Genomic DNA, 18,011 nt, shown 5'->3' with positions numbered 1-18,011 from the left:
AGGTTGAAATTATTCCAGTTTCTTAACAGTTTCAGAATGTATCACATTTTATTGTATTTCACAGTTTATCATTAATATGTTAGCATTTATTGAGCTTAGCATAGGATTTTCCTTATTATTTTCTTCTTATGTAGGACATGTAGGTACAGAACAAGGGGGAATGGCTTTAGCCGGACAGGGTGGAGATTGAGATGAGATTTTAGGCAGAAGTTCTTCCTTGTGAGGTGGTGAGACCCTGGCACAGGTTGCGCAGAGAAGCTGTGGCTGCCCCATCCCTGTCAGTGTTGAAGGCCAGGTTCGATGGGGCTTGGAGCAACCTGGTCTAATGTGAGGTGTCCCAGCCCATGGCAGGGGTTGGAACTGGATAAGCTTTAAGGTCCCTTCCAACCCAAACCATTCTGATTCTATGACCTGAGCAGCAGCTCTCCACTACCTATATGGAGGTTATCAAGAAAATGGAGCTAGACTCTTCACAGTGATGTGTGGTAGAAAACAGGCATAATTTAAAACGAAAGTTCTGACTGGAGAACATTTTTTTGCAATGAGAATTTTCAAGCCATGGAAAAGGTTGTGTGAGAAAGTTCTACAATTGCTGGTAGAAGTTTTCAGAATAGGAGTGGATAAAGCTCTGAGCAACCTGATCTGACCTCATGGCTGAGTCTTCTTTGAGCAGGAAGTTGGAAGTCCCTTCAAGTCTCAATGATCCTATGACATGCCAACAAAAACTTGAACATACACAAGAACCATGGGACCTGATGAAATCCATCCACGGGTCCTGAGGGACCTGGCGAATGAAGTTGCTAAGCCACTGGCCATCCTATTTGAAAAATCATGGCACTCAGGTGAAGTTCCCAATGACTGGTAAAAGGGAAATATAACCCCCATTTTCAAGAAGGGGAAAATGGATGACCTGGGGAATTACAGACCAGTCAGTCTCACTTCCATGCCTGGCAAAATCTTGGAGCAGATTCTCCTGGAAGGCATGCTAAGGCACATAAAAATCAACAAGGTGCTTGGTGACAGCCAGCATGGCTTCACTAAGGGGAAATCCTGCCTGACCAATTCGGTGGCCTTCTATGATGGGGCTACAGAACTGATGGACAGGGGTAGAGCAGTTGATGTCATCTACCTGGACTTGTGCAAAGCGTTCGACACTGTCCCACACGACATCCTTGTCTCTAAATTGGAGAGACATCAATTTGATGGATGGACCACTCGGTGGATAAAGAACTGGCTGGATGGCCGCACACAAAGAGTTGTGGTCAATGGCTCAATGTCTAGCTGGAGACCAGTAACAAGTGGTGTCCCTCAGGGATCGGTGTTGGGACCGGTCTTGTTCAACATCTTTGTTGCTGACATGGACAGTGGGATTGAGTGCGCCCTCAGCAAGTTTGCCGATGACACCAAGCCGTGTGGTTCGGTTGATACGCTGGAGGGAAGGAATGCCATCCAGAGGCACTTGAACATGGTTTAGAGGTGGGACGATGCCAACTTCATGAAGTTCAACAAGTGCAAGGTCCTACACCTGGGTGGGAGCAATCCCAGGCACAGCTACAGGTTGTTAGAGTGGTGAGGTACTGGAATGGGTTGTCCAGGGAGGTTGTGAATGCTCCATCCCTGGCAGTGTTCAAGTCCAGGCTGGACAGAGCCTTGAGTGACATGGTTTAGTGTGAGATGTCCCTGCCCATGGCAGGAACTAGATGATCTTAAGGTCCTTTCCAACACTAACTATTCTATGATTCTAATATGCAGGGGAACTGATACAGCCCTGATCCTGGCACTGGTATTGCTGTCTACATCACTAAGACTGTTATGCTTCCAAGGGTCATCTAAAAATAAGGGTTGATGATATAGTCCCTAATCCTGAAGTTTGTTACATTTATATAAAAAGACCAAGATCAAGATTTAAGAGGTGTTTAAATCACAACCCTAGGTCTCCTGCTGCATGAAATGCTTAAAGCTTCTCAACCTGAAGATTTTATGGGTAACTAAAATCCCTCATGAAAAGAAAGGTTTTGCTAGCTTCAATGCACTTCATTTGTTTCTCAAATCGCACCTGCCTGTAAAGATTAATCGGGTCATGTAACTTTACTAACAAAATAGCAAAGCTATCAATGGGCTCTGTTAAGGACATGGGCTCTGTTAAGGACACCAAATGTTACTCAAAACGTTCCTCTTGGTGAGATTTCTTCAGACCAAGGTACACAGCTCATATGATCCAATCCTGTTCATTCAAAATATTTGATATCTGTGCCATTAATTACTATTTTTTTGTTTGGCTTTATCGCATGTAAGTTGGGAACTAACTTTTGATTATTTGAACTTGATTATCATCTCAGTGAGCATCTATCTTCTATGAAGCGATGCCTTTTCTAATTAACTCACAAAATCTTCAATAATATCTCAAGTCCTTAGCTCAGGTCATTAGCACAGTATCATTAGATTAGGAGTCATTTAAATATTTCTATTTTCCTATGCAGAGTGTAAATATTAACTAAATTATTTAAGCAGTGTTTCCTGCTGGCTAGAGAATGCTTCAGGATTCACTCGATATGGCTTCTGTTCCCAAACCTCCAGAGATTCCTTGTGTTACTCAGTGAAATCATTGACTACTTATCTTAGGAATTTTTCAGAAGTTACTTTGACATCCTCAAGCTAATGATAAGACAAAAAGATAAATATATTTGTTAACTTTTCTCACTCACTAGAAAAGTGTAGTTAGAAATCATACGCACTTCAAATTTGTTTAATGTCTATGGAAAATAGTTAAATTTGGGACCTCCAAAAGTCCCAGATTTGGGACCTCCAAAAGTAGCTCAGCAGAGTTAGTTTCCATTGTAATATCCCTACAAGAAAACAATTATCAATTGTCTCATCAATTCAGGCATTAGGGACTGCACTCTTCTGTGGGACAATGAAATAGTGATCACCATGTTTCTGTCCAGATGCGTTGGATGGAACTTGTTTGACTATCTCTATAGACAAGGTATCATTTGCTGTCTTGGGCATCAATTTCTTTGAAGTAGTTTGGAATTTGCTTTCCTGTGAGATGATTCACCTGCCAAATGCATGACATGAGCCTGCGCTGCTTGTTTGAGTGAGAGTATGATACTTTTGCCATTTACTCTGACTCCTAATAAGTAATATGTGCAAGTCCTTTCTGGAATTATAAGTGCAATTAATTTGGGGCACAGGGGAGCCCAGGTGTATTTACTAAGAGGAGGTAAGTCTATTGGGAAGCCAGACAGAAAGCTGAAACAGCATATTAGGTGTTAGTGCTTTCATGGATTCAGATGGGCTCTTTGTAGGATTGTTCATCACTGTGGTTTTAATTGAACACTGGCACAGACTTCAAAGAGAAGCATTGGATTCCTTGTCTTTTATACATTTAGATTAAGATTGGTTGTGTTTCTGAAAGATGTGCTTTCATGAAATATGAACTCTTGCATTAAATGTTGGTGTAAGCAGATGTAGATAGAAATAGATTTAGTGGACAGTTCTGTTCTGTTAGAATTCAGAACTGATCTAAATGAATGAAATCCTGGCATTGGGTCATATGGCAGGTATAAAAAAAATCAGAGAGTAAGTGTTTCCTTCCTGTATTAAGCAAGGAAAAAAATCACTAAAATGGCATTCTTAATGCCTTCCTCTGAATTTTGCAGTAATATTTTTTTTTGCCTGAAGCTTATTCTCCAAGGATCCTTGCACTTCCTTAAAATACAATTCCTAAATATCTGACGTCACAAAATAATTTATTTTTAGCACCGTTGCCATTCTGCTCTTAAACCATCACCACCTAAACATGAAAGACTAGAAATGTGTGGATCTTACTGCTCTTATCTTTTTTTCCCTGCTGGCCCTGTGCCTATGGCAGGTAGGGGGTACCAGAGCATGGGACAGTGACAGACCGCAAACTAACAGGAAGTATGCTGAGGCTTAAAGATTCTTCTCTTTTCATTCCTTTTAAGAAACTACTTAATCTTTTGATGTTTTCAAATGTGTTGGACAAAAATCCCCACCTTTACAGCTTGGAGAAAACAGCAGCACGGCTGACTGGGATCACTTCTCAGTGGTGCCCAGTGGCAGGGCAGGATCAATGGGAACAAATGAAAATACACAAAATTCCATCTGAACATAAGAAAGCAGTTTTACTGTGAGGTGGTCCAGGGCCACATTCCCGAGGGAGGCTGTGGAGCCTCCATCCATGGAGATATTCAAGACCTCACTGGACATGGTGCTAGGCAACCTGCTGGGAGGTGATCTGGATTGAACAGAGTGTTTGAACTTGATGGTCTCTGGTGGAGTAGGGGAGTTGAACTCAAGATGTCCCTCCTGAGAACCTCTGCCACTTTGTGATTTTATGACTGAAGATACTAATCTTTCTCTCCTTTTGGTCTATTAGTAGTTAGTGTTTGTTTTTTTTTTCCAAGCAATTTAAATTTTAATAGAAGAACAATGCACAAGCCTGGGGTTACCTTCTGCCATATATACCCCTATGGAGAAGAGGTTTAATCAGTTCATATTCTGCATTTACAGTTAATACTTAGAGACTTTAAGGAAGTATTAAATAGCTAATTTCCTCTTTAGGTTTCAAGTTGCACATGTCATTGTGCAGAAAATGATGGTGAACAGCTGGGAGTTAATGTGCCATACAAAATTCTTATGAATGTGTATAATAGAGTATATGCACATGCTATTGATCTTGTAAGAGTGGTATACATGATACATTCTTTAATTTCACTGGAGAGTTTTTTTTAAATAGGCTTTGATGATTTATGTTTGTGGAGTATATGTTTCTATTAAAAGTTGGGCTGGACAAGCTCAGGATGAAATTTTGAGAATAGGAGAAAAATACTGTTGAAGACAACCTTTCATTCTGAGATTTTAACCAGTTTCTGTGGGTATTTTCTGTGTAGTCATCCAATATGATATGTATACTTACATTTTTTATCTATCTTTTTTTTTTTTTCTGGAAATTGACACATGAAGAAAAACAAAAGGGGAATGGGAAGAAGGATGCTTATGAATCATGACCCTAGATTCTTTCTTTTCTCGAGAAAGAGTGGTAGGCATGATGAGCTTGAGCGGATTGTCCAAAACCAGCTCAGCTGCAGGTAGAAGATCTTTTTTGATTACAGTTGGATCACTGTCTTTGGGGGCAAGGCAACAGTGTCTGTCAGAGCTTTTGGTGAATTTTTTGGAGGCAAGAGAGTGTAGCTTTGCTGTGAATTCAATACAGGAGCTAACCCCACCAGGAAAGTGCCTGACTTCACCCACCTGGTTTACTGCAAATTGAAAACCAGCTTACCAAGCAAATAAACAAGGTTATAACTTGATTTTTCTCTGTTTCTTCACATTGCGGTCTTAAAATGTGGAAGCATAAACCTTCGGGTTCTTAGTTTGAAAGGTTTTTGAAGGGTTTCATCTGCAGGACAAGCCCCAGGTGCTTCAGATCCTTTCCCTGTGTAGTACTGAGTGGGTTAGTGCTTGATGTCGAGAAATTCTCTTCTGGCAAGGAGCTGGCAAAGCTTTCTTTATTGAAGACTGAATTCTTGCTGTGAATTTATGGCAAAAAATAATTATCATTGTCCTTGTATTCTAGCTAGACAGAGTCTGGAATATGCCATTTGCACAAGATGGTAGAAAATGGCGTTGGGACTTAGGTTGTCCATTACATTTTGACTTGACTGTATGCTCCTGAGAAGTTTTGCCTGTGGTATGACAGCAAAACAGCAGACACAAAATCCCAAAAGCATGAGGGCTCATGGGGCACTGCAGCATTAGGCATAGTTACATGTGTGTAAAACTAGTCTGCTTTTTGGCACCTCTGAAAGTAAGGAAAATATGGTTGGTTTTGTAGAACAATTTTCAACATCACACAAAAAGGATTTTACCTTGTATTTGCTAACCAGAACTGAACTTTTGTTCTCCTCTGCACCTCAAAATAGAAAGTGACTCTCTCTGTGTTTCTGCTGCAGGCAGATGGGAATTAGCACATCTCTCTGAACAGTGCAGCAAAGTCCACCGTCTTTCTTTAAAACATGAAGCCTGACTTGCTTTTGCCAAATTAATCTGTCACAAACTTGCTCTCCATTCATTATCATCAATATAAGTTAGGAAGGCTTTTGCAAAGAGGTGATCATTTGCCTGTGCATTCTGTGTGGGTGCTGTCAGAGCACAAAGACCACTGGCAACACATGCCTGGGTATTAAGTCATCTGATGAGAACCACTGCTGTCTTCCTGCAGCAGTTTGTTCTTTCTATATGATCTGTATAGTCAGAGAGGAAAAATACCTTGGAGTACCCCATTGTCGGACAGGGCTTTTTATTTTAATAAAACAGAAAAGAAACATGAAAATGTCAGCTTAATCAAGCATTTAAATTTTATTAATCAAGTCTAATTTTTATGAGTGCAAATAGTCGCTGAAGCTGGACAAATTTGCTCTAGATTGCATCAGAAACATAATTTTAATATTTAATGGCCTGCTGAATTTAAATGGAAGATTATCTTTATGAAACATGCTTTTGATAATTTGCCATTAAATGAGAAATGAAAAAATCAACATTAATCTTACATAAAGGTTATTTAACTAAATATTGGGACTATAAATATTTTAAATGCATTATGCACTAATTTAACAGTCACACAGTACGCTATATAAAGACATAAGTTGGGCAGAAAGTGTTTCTTTCCTGCAGCATAATAGAATGTGATACTGCAAGTGGTTATCTTGGCTCTGGTTAAAAGAAACTGTGCTACAGTTATAATCCCCATGTCAGGGGTTTACATACAGTATCAAAGTATGGAGTAACCCTTCGCTGAAACTTTATGTGGCTGTTCTCCTTCCAGTAACAGTTACAAAATCCAAATGCAGTACAGAATTGGAATATTTTGGCTGGTTTGATCACCTGAAGACAACACATCAAAACCTTGGGTATCTCCAGCATTTAAAAAAATCTGGATATTTTTTTCTTTTTTCTATCATAAATCACTTGGCTTTTTAATTAAAGTTTTCCCACATTTTTTCAAATACAGTCTTCCAATATTTCAGGCATCTAAAATAAAATTGAAGTTCACAGCTCATAGAGATATTTTTTCTATGAGAATGTTTTAATGATTTTTATTTTTTTAATCAAGATTTACATGGCAAAAAAACTCACTTGAGAGATTGTAGTATAAATAATCAATATAATATAACTCAACATCAGTTTAGTTTCCAATAAAAATTCCCATAGTCAGATTTCTCTTTATCTTCGGTTTACTTTTCTTTTACTTTAGCACATTTTAATTCAGCCTGGACTTTTGGCACTTTTTGTACTGCATTTTTATTGTATTTACCAAAATGTATCTATACCTGGAAAGTACCTGGAAAAATGTTAACTGAAATAATAATAGTGTGTATTACATACATTGTCACCTAAAATACATAATACAGCTTTTTTTTCTGTCAAAAAGTCTGTCAGCTCCAAATTTGAATCTAATAGACTGTGTCACACCTAGAAGCATAAAATTATTTGGATAAACGCTGTTCTATAAGAAAAGTGTATCTGGTCCCATTAGAATCTGAAAACTTTTTGAAGAGAAGTAGTAATAAGAGTGAAAACCATTATTGAGCTATTTTGTTGTTAATAAGACTTGTCATGAGTTAATAATTTGTGGTTTTATTAAAAAGTTTATTGTGAAGTCTTGACCAAGAATTCCGGCTCACCTCATTTAGTGAAGGTGTTACTTTTAATAGTCCTGCACATTAATCTTGCCATTGGAATTTGGCCAAGCAAGGATGTCCTGGGTTCAGCAGTAGCAGTCATTTTTCTCCTTCTTGGTAGCTGGTGCAGTACCGTGTTTTGACTTTCGGCTCGGGAACAGAGCTGATAACAAGGATGTTTTGGTTTGGCCAAGGACTTTGTGAGCCTCATGCTCTGCCAGGGAGGAGGGGAAGCCAGGAGGAAGCAGAGACAGGACACCTGACCCAAACTGACCAAAGAGGTATTCCATACCACAGCACGTCATGCCCGGGATGTAACTGGGAGTTAGCCGGAAGGGCTGGGAGACTGCGGGGTTGGAGGAGGTATCGGTCAGAGCTTGGTCGGGCTTGGGGGGGGGGGGGGGTGAGTTATCGGTTGGCTGGTGGTGAGGTGTTGTATTCTCTTCCCTTGTTATTTCCTTTACCATTGTTATTATTGGTGGTAGCAGTAGTGATCTGTGTTATACCTTAGTTACTAAACTGTTCTTATCTCAACCCTGGGAGTTGCATTCTTTTCGATTCTCCTCTCCGTCCCTCTGGGAGTAGGGGGAGGGCAAGAAGGAGGGGAAGTGAGTGAACAAGCTGCCTGACTGGGTTTAAACCATGACAAGGGAATGTTTTATTTTTTTGTTTTGCTGAACTAAAAATGAAGCATTCTGAGATCTGACACTTCAGTGTACAGTACACGTTGAAGCCTTTAGATGGAGACATACTTCAAATAAACATCTAATATTCAGTTCACAGCTCATTATGTAAATAGAAGAAAGAGCTAAAATAAATGTGAAATATTTAAAGAATTATAGAGAAGAAGGCTTATAAGTTGTGCCATTTTTACTTTAAAAATGACTCAGTCTAAACTACATTGGCAACTGAATTTTGAGGGCATATAAAGGTGACAGGAGGAAAAAGGTTACATGTTCTTGTATAATAAACTGTACTTACTGCCCATGCATGTTGCAAGAAATTTATTATACTGTAAATAAAGATTCTGTTGTTGACATTACAGAACTACTTGTAATCAGTAGCATGCATCAAAAGCCATCTGATAGCCATATTGAAGTCTCATTTCCTACTAAGAATCAGACTCAATAACAATATGAGCACTTCCCAGAATAAGCTAACAAAACGCATTCTGTAAGAAGGAATAATTGCATTTGAATGTCTGCAAAAGTCAGGAAGTATACTAGCGATAAAGTACTAATGCCTTTCTTTTTAGTTTTCTGTCTTCTGTATTGCAATATATTTAACCTTACTGGCAAGCTTATCACACTAATTATTATTACATCTAATGGCTCAGTTATCTTGATGATTACTGCAGATGAAATACCCCAAGGTCAAAACATTAATAGTGTAAATCAAGATCAGCTGTATTCTAGATACACTACACTCTTAAATCAGAATCTGTTAATTTAATTTTTATTTTCCTTATAAATGTGGTATGAAAAAGGTGGGCATTTTAATTAAGCTGTATCTCCTGTAAAGTTTCTCCTCTACAATTCCATGAAAGAAGGAGACACATCTTGTGAAAATGAGCACAAAGCTGCTGCTGCAGCAGGCTTATTGATGACACACATTTTTGCTTCAACTTGAAGTACCTGGGTACCTGGAGATAACCTGTGAGAGCCCAGGTGGTTTTATGCATCCTTCTTAATCTGTATGCATTGCACAACTTTATACTGTACCTACACATAAAGGATTTAGCAGCATGCAAGCACAAAGAGCCATTTATGTTTGGACAGTATGAATTATCATGAAATCCAAACCACAGTTCTGACCACATTCACTGCACATCTAAAATGTGATTAATTTGGAACCAATTCTCATTCTGTCATTTGTTTTTTCTTATGAATGTTAATACCTATATATGAAAATACAAATATCTGCAAGTATCTTGACACCATAACATGTGATATAGCATAAAATGTTTTTATTTTGTTATTCATTTGAAACCACCTATTTGTGTTCGAAGGACTACATCAAGTAAGATACAAGCAAATGTAGAGAAAGGCTAAGCAGTGGGGCATTGCTTCACATTAAAGAAAATAGCAAGGTAACTCATCAGGGTTATCAGCAGTGGTAGTGCTTCTCCTTTTCTTTTTTCTTTATCTTGTGTATTGGTGCCAAACATGTACCTGGTATTGTTAAAATGCAGGGATATCAGACTATGTTCTGTGTAGGTGTTTCTGTTGGATCAGCCAAAGAACTTTTAAGACAGTGCATGGAGTGACTTGTGGTTTGCACATTGTGTGTGAGAAATGGCAGGCTGATACTAAGAGAGAAGGACCTTTCATTTAAAGTGGTATTAAGTTCAATGCGTCATTTTTCTGTGGAGTCTTTAGATTCACCAGTGTCCTGGGTTCAGCTGTAGCAGTCATTTTTTTCCTTCTTAGTAGCTGGTGCAATGCTGTGATTTTGACTTTCAGCCTGGGAACAGCGCTGATAACACCGATGTTTTTAGTTGCTGGTCAGAATGTTTACTCTGAGAACGACTTTCTGAGTCTCATGCTCTGCCAGGGAGGAGGGGAAGCCGGGAGGAAGCAGAGACAGGACACCTGACCCAAACTGACCAAAGAGGTATTCCATACCACAGCACGTCATGCCCAGGATGTAAACTGGGGGCAGTTACCTGCAATGGTTAGATCACTGCCCGGGTCCAGCAGGTTATCGGTCAGCGGGTGGTGAGCGGTTGTATTCTCTTGCCTTGTTATTTCTCTTATCCTTATTATTATTGGTGGTAGCTATACCTTAGTTACTGAACTGTCCTTATCTCAACCCATGGGAGTTACATTCTTTCGATTCTCCACCCCATCCCTCCGGGAGCAGGGGGAGAAATTGGGGGAGTGAGCGAGAGGCTGCGTGGCTGGGCTTAAACCATGACAAGGAGGTATTTCAAAGTTCTCTGCAGTCATGGGCCTTTGATTCAATGTGCTTGTACATAACTAGGATGCCATCATAGTTTGCAGATAATGAGGTTAGAAGTAATAATTGATTATGTTCTCAGAGATCCTATTCTGTTTGTTAGTCAATAGATCATCTTGAGAATAAATTCAAATTGTACTTAATTTTCAGCTTCCTCAGAAGACTCAGACTTCCTCAGAAACTACAAAACCAGGTTTTCTTTGGCATGCAAATGTGGTGGTTGTGCTTCCTTCTGCTAACCTGCTATAACGTAACTGCACACCATTGCAGCAGAACAGATGCTCCTCTGGCCTCCTGTGGATTATGAATCACAGATTATTTATAGTCAGAGTTCCTCAAAGCGGGTAAGAATGGATCGGGAGCAATGGCTGTACATAGGAATTAGACTGCATACTCCTTCTGATTAATAAGCTTTTAGTAGAGCTATTTTGCACAGGAAGGATCTTAACTTTGTAACATTTAAACATCATCTGCTCAATCTTTGGCATTGAAGTAGCTGACATGCTGTATCTGAGGCTGTCTACACGTGTATTCGTATTGCATTCAAGGGACAGTGCCAAGAAACAGGTTCTTTCAAGACCTTCTACCAATATGAAGCATATAAGTCTGTGACAAGTGACATTACAGAAGGTCATGTCACTTTTAACTGCTTGCATTAGATCTTTCTGATTATCCCAGTGCCCTTCCTTTGTTCGATTAATACTACTTGATTTCAAGCAACGTATCGGAAGGCATAATTTAGAATGAGTATTCTAGGGACAGTCTAAGATTTTTACCACAGAATTTTTAATAAAATAACACTGTTTCATTTTACCTTCCTATGCTTTTTCCTGTCCTCCTCCTCTTTCCTCTCCCTCCATCGCCATCTCTTCCCTCCCTCCATCACACCTCCCTCAAGTACAATGCTTAACTCAGAGATCTGAATAACTGCTGTGTTCCTTCAAACCAAGGAGCACATGTGCACTTTATTTGAATAGCAATGAGGCAGAATCAAAGGGAAAAAAATCTGTTGTATTTTTTCCCTGCAATATTCTTACTACAATGTTGCACTGAAATCTGTTGCTCAGTCCCACTGTACCTCACTTGAATAGCCTTGCTTTGTTCTGCAAAAAGAAATTGTACTTCAGTAAATGGCTTTTGTAAGGCTTTGGCATATCAATTCCTCATATATCATATGATTATGAAGGATCTACTTTCTGTGTTTTAATTTGCTTTGAAGATCTGGAAATGCTTGTTATAGTGAACTAATAAATTGTGTTATTGTGTCCATATTGTCTGAATGTTCAGGGTTTGTGTTTTTATTTTGAACTCTTCCTTTTGAATTTCAAGACAAGCGAAAGCATGGGCTATGTTTCGTGTACTATAAAGAATCATTTATGCATCTTGGGCATAGAATCACCTTTACTACATTTTATTTTGCTGAAATATTTGAATTTTGTTTTAGTTTCCAGACAATTCAGTACTCCAAATCTCAATGTAATTGCTGATATGACTAACCTAGAACAAGAGCACAGAGTGGTAGTGGCTTTTGAATAAAAATAAAATTGAATGGAGGAGCTGGAGATATGGGCTTAGTCCTGGGCTTCAAGCAATTTCAAAGGACTTTTTATGTCCTCTGAATGAGTTAACATTTTGCCACTCTATAGAAGCTTGTAAAGTAGTTTGAGATCATTAGATGGGGAAGGAAAAAAAAAATCAATAAAAAATTGAGTTTAAAGTCTTATTATCTGGATAATTTTGAATGGGTATTGTCACGCAAGAGATTTCAGCAAGGTTCCATCATCTGCAACAATTTTAGAGGTTTCCAATTCAGCTAATTGTATCCATGCTAACTTTAGCGCTAATGTGAGATAGGTGTTCTGCTGTTCAATCCGGTCAAGCTGGGGAATTTCTGGATGTACATAAAAAGACCTTTAAATCTCTGGGGAATATTCATGTTGAAAAGTATGAGACCTAGTGTGTTTAGTCAGCTCCAGGCATAGGCATTATCTGAGTCAACAGATTCAGGTTTATATCTTGGGCTTCAGTCACATAATGATGTAATTACAGACTTTTCTGCATGTGGCAAAGCTGATTTAAGAAGTTTTATATCTTGCTGAAGCCCTTAATGGCTTGTATTCATCCTCTCTTTTCAGTTCACTATTAGAGCTAATGCTGATGTTTTTGGAGCTGGTTGGTAAACCGGGTCACTGAAACCATCCACCTTTAAAGTTTTAGGGTAGGTAGGTCCTGCATATGGCTATGAGCAATCCCAAGAACAGCTACAGGCTGGGTAGAGACTGAATTGAGAGCAGCCCTGAGGAGAAGGACTTCGGGAGTGCTGGTTGTTGAGAAGCTCCCTGTGACCTGGTAGTGTGCTCTTGTAGCCCAGAAAGGCAACCCTGGAAGTGTTTAAGGCCAGGTTATACATGGCTTGGAGCAGGCCAGTCTACTGGAAGGTGTCCTTGAGGTGGCAGGGGTTTGAAAGTAGATGGTCTTTAAGGACCCTTCCAACCTAGCCGTTCTATGATTCTGTGACACACTTGTGAGGTGGGCTGATGCCAACCTTATGAAGTTTAAGCATGACAAGTGCAAGGTTCTGCACCTGGGTTGGAGCAATCCTAAACACAGCTACAGGTTGGGCAGAGAAGAGGTTCAGAGCAGCCCTGCAGAGAAGGACTTGGGGGGTGTTGATTGATGAGAAAATGAGCATGAGCCGGCTTCAGTGTGCACTCACAGCCCCGAAAGCCAACTGTATCCTGGGCTGCATCGAAAGGAGCATGACCAGCAGGTTGAAGGAGGTGATCCTGCCTCTCTACTCTGCTCTCATGAGACCTCACCTGGAGTATTGTGTGCAGTTCTGGTGTCCTCAACATAAAAAGGACATGGAACTGTTGGAATAAGTCCAGTGAAGGGCCATGAGGATGATCAGGGGCTGGAGCACCTGCAGTATGAAGAGAGGCTGTGAAAGTTGGGGCTGTTCAGCCTGGAGAAGAGAAGGCTGCATGGAGACCTCATAGCAGCCTTCCAGTATCTGAAGGGGGCCTATAGGGATGCTGGGGAGGGACTCTTCATTAGGGACTGTAGTGACAGGACAAGGGGTAACGGGTTAAAACTTAAACAGAGGAAGTTTAGGTTGGATATGAGGAGGAAATTCTTTCCTGTTAGGGTGGTGAGGCACTGGAATAGGTTGCCCAGGGAGGTTGTGAATGCTCCGTCCCTGGCAGTGTTCAAGGCCAGGTTGGATGAGGCCTTGGGTGATATGGTTTAGTTTGAGGTGTCCCTGCCCATGTCAGGGGGGTTGGAACTGGATGATCTTAAAGTCCTTTAGAACCCTAAGTACTCCATGATTCTATGATTCTCTATAACTGCCTAGCTTACAGCAGGTCAGAGGCTGCGGAAGATTCCATTGTCATGCTGCTCCTGATAAAATTGTTCTCTGGGTAGGAAAGCATTGAAGAGCAATTGTTCCTTAATTGTTTAGGTCATGCTTCTGCCTTGAGGTTTTGGACATGCTAACTCTTCACCCTTTCTTTGTGTTTCTAGTTCTTTTGGTTATAAGCTTCAGGACAGAGCAGATAGCAGACAGAATTGGAGGCTACTTCCCCTCCAAAATCCCAGGCTTGCTGTCAGAGGGGTTTTGGGACTGAGTTTAATCAGGGATGAGCAGGTGGAACTGAAAATGTTTTGAACTCTGCAGTTGACTTGCACGTATGCAGAGTGCTCTTCTAGACATTCATATTGAGTACACCTACGTGTTGCTTACATGTTACATGGGCTCATGTAACATGATTAACTGGAAGCTTTATGATGGTTGAGTTACCTCAGAGAAAGGCATCTAATACACACCCATATCACTTTTAAGTTCTCTTGCCTGAATTTGGCTCTTGGATAGTGTTAAAGTCCATTTCATCTTTGGACATGGAGTTGGACTTAATGAAAATATCCTTGCAGCAGTGTTTGTTGGGGATGATCCTGAAGTTTTATTTTTAATGTGTTGTCTTAAATGACAAGTACCCTGTAACTGTTTGTAGCTTCATTATATGACAAAGTGAACTATCTCATTTTAGCTGGTTTCAAGTCTGTAAAATAGGCACAAGTGTTAATGTTGCATACTGTCCTGGGTTCAGCAGTAGCAGTCATTTTTCTCCTTGGTAGCTGGTGCAGTGCTGTGTTTTGACTTTCGACCTGGGAACAGAGCTGATAACAAGGATGTTTTGGTTTGGTCAAGGACTTTGTGAGCCTCATGCTCTGCCAGGGAGGAGGGGAAGCCGGGAGGAAGCAGAGACAGGACACCTGACCCAAACTGACCAAAGAGGTATTCCATACCAGAGCACGTCATGCCCAGGATGTAACTGGGAGTTACCCAGAAGGGCTGGGAGACTGCAGGGTTGGACGAGGTATCAGTCGGTGCTCCGTCAGGTGGGGTGGGGCAAGTTATCGGTTGGCTGGTGGTGAGGTGTTGTATTCTCTTCCCTTGTTATTTCCTTTATCATTGTTATTATTGGTGGTAGCAGTAGTGATTTGTGTTATACCTTAGTTACTAAACTGTTCTTATCTCAACCTGTGGGAGTTGCATTCTTTTTGATTCTTCTCTCCGTCCCTCCGGGAATAGGGGGAGGGCAAGAAGGGGGGGAAGTGAGTGAACAGGCTGTCTGGCTAGGGTTTAAACCACAACACATACCAACAAGTTTTTCCTTGTCTTGTCCTTTTTATGCATATTTTACAGTACATAATACAAACTTTTTGCATCCATAATATGAGCCTGGGCTACGTAGATCTTTGCTGACCTTCATCATGGCTGTTCTTATATCCTAGTAAGTCCTTAAATAATGATAAATAAGTATAAATAATGATCTAAAGTGTCACATTATTTTCTGGTTATGAGGAGGTACAATTTCATTTCAATTCCATAAATACAAAATTTTTCCCATAGGGTGGGCTGAAGACTTGATCACAGTGTTACGAGAGAGGGATTTTTGATTTTTTTGTTTGAACCTGTCTCTTACCTCAGAAAATCACTTAATCTCTCTGTAAAGTAGATTTAACAGTGGTTCATTTGATGCTTATGGTGTGATTATTAATATTTGTAGAATGAATTGCATTTATGTGTGTGTTTGATAGTGTTACACTGAACAGCCTTTAAATGGAAAAATACCTAGAGGCAGACACAGCAACTGCAGCTAGCAATGAATGTGCATGAAGTCAGATGCACAGACTGTATAAAATCACTAGCAAGAAACACTGCTAATGCTGACAGAGCTTATGGTATATATCATTGTTGTGGATCATAAGGAGATAAGCCAGTATTAATTTATTCCCAGTTGTGTACTCTTCAAAAATCTATTGGTGAATGCTGTAAATTCTATTTTAAATGTTGCACTTTTCTGTAGGTAACAGTAATTAAAAGAAAGCAAACATCTGTATGTGCTGCATGTGCACCAGCGGAGCTAACAAAGGATTTCTTTAATTAAAACAATCATATATTGAGTTTTGAATTACCTTTTAGATACTTAAATTGTCAAGCAAGCATTTTGTGCAGGAAGGGTTTTCAGTATGTAATTCCCAAAGGTAAGTCAATTAAAGCTGCAACACTTTCCTGAATTTGAATCTCTAGATCAACTGCTTTTTTCCTAGTTGTACATTTTCCTTCTGTGCATTTATTTCAAATGTTAATAAAGTTTTCATCTACAAAAGGTTCAGAATTGACAGAACAAAACTCTTCCTTTTTAAATCATGACAACTACTACTGTTTCTGTCTGCAGGTAGTGGAGGACATGCTAGAGGACGAGGAAGAAGAGGATGACAGAGATGACAAGGTAATTATCTTTCCTAGCACTTGGGTAGCTGCGGAGGGGAATATTTAGACGTGACACTGTTTTTACAGACAGTTATAAAAGGAGTTGAAGTGTTTTAGTCCAGAAAATCAGACAGAGCTGTTTATCATCCTAACAATGCTACAGTGCATTGCAGGAAAGGACAGAGGACTATAAATCCTGCTTTTCTGGGTGTTTTTTTCTTGGTCCAAAGCTGAACCATTTTTTCTGCCAGGAACAAAAATAGTGCAGCCTGTCTGGAACTTGATACCTCTTGTGAAGATAACTGCAGTGACAACTGGTTTTGAAGGACAAAAGATTGTCCTGAGTATTACAAATAGAGCTGCACTTTAGGGGGAAAATGGTGTGTCAATAGCAACTCCATACTGGTTAAAGTGGGATATTTACATGTATAATTTTCAAGGAATTACTTGCTGGAAGAATGGCTGAGATATCGTGAACGCTGTTTGACATTTAAATAATCACAATGCTTATAGACATCAACTTGATTTGAAGTTGGCATTGTGTCCCAGCAAGCCAGAATTCTGATACAGATCATTCAGCCATTTGAGCAAATGTGGTTCTGTTTGGAGGTGGCTGGTTGGGTTGAGGATTGCAACTGCAGTAAATAACAGCTCATTTCCACACCTTATTGAGCCAAGCTATGGGACTGATTGGATTGCTTGTCCCTTAAGGAGAGGGAAAAGCCAGAGAAAAGAAATTAGAATGACCTTGCACCACTGAAGCAATGGCTGATGCTGGCAGGACAGCTTTCTGGTGAGACGAGTACAGTGAAGACAGCCCCATTGTTGCTGGTATTTTCATACCAGGAAGGTGATATTTGTGGAAGAAAAGAAAAGGGGAAAATTTTTACAAGAACTCTGAATTAAAATACAGATGATTTTGACCTTCACAGATGTTACCACACTTCTGTTGTAGTACAGCAATGATTTTTTCCTTTTTTTTTCAAGGGGAGAAAAGAAGCGTATCTTAATTTATGGCCTTGACCTTTGTTTCTAGTTGAGATGTACAGTTACATACCACTGTAAGAACTCATATGATGGCAGAAGCATTTGAAATGTCAGAAAATTCACTGTGATTAGTTAATCCTCTGAATGATTATTTTTCTGTTAGCTAACACCTAAGATCTGAGAGATGATAAAAAAGGAGTATTTTGCTCATTGCATTGCCAGCTCAAATCTTTTACAATTGACAGAAAGTTATGATGTGATATTCTTCTATACATCACTTAAATTGTTAGCTACATCATTTATGAATCGGCAAACACTGTAGTAAGAAAACCTTCTTTTACAAAACACGTGCTGGTTTTTAACACTAAACGATATAAGCACACACTTCTGGCAATAAAATATATGATTTATTGCAAAGGTCAGTCATGTAGCTGTGGAGAGCTTGTATTTTAACTCAACATGCTGGCTTTTCTGATAAACACTGATCTGCCATCCATTTGAGGTCATTTTCTCTCGTTTCTCCCTCCTTTATTATTAGAGCTGGTGCAAAAGTATCATCCCAGTAACGTGTGTATTCCTGG

The 18,011-nt window shown here is 39.7% G+C and overlaps 1 protein-coding gene across 1 annotated transcript in view; it reads left to right on the top strand.

Moving 5' to 3' along the window:
* Positions 1–18,011, top strand: part of MCTP1 (multiple C2 and transmembrane domain containing 1) — a 258,485-nt gene that overhangs the window by 202,975 nt on the left and 37,499 nt on the right. The window contains exon 17 of the mRNA XM_057398378.1: positions 16,409–16,462. Coding sequence (XP_057254361.1) covers positions 16,409–16,462 — 54 coding nt within the window. The remainder of the gene's footprint in view (positions 1–16,408; positions 16,463–18,011) is intronic.

This window comes from Pezoporus wallicus, unplaced genomic scaffold (assembly GCF_028554395.1).
Source record: "Pezoporus wallicus isolate ANWC-B61680 ecotype Strahan unplaced genomic scaffold, APGP_CSIRO_Pwel_v1 contig_6580, whole genome shotgun sequence".
Classification (NCBI taxonomy): Eukaryota; Metazoa; Chordata; class Aves; order Psittaciformes; family Psittacidae; genus Pezoporus; species Pezoporus wallicus.
This window is presented reverse-complemented; position numbering and strand designations above follow the sequence as displayed.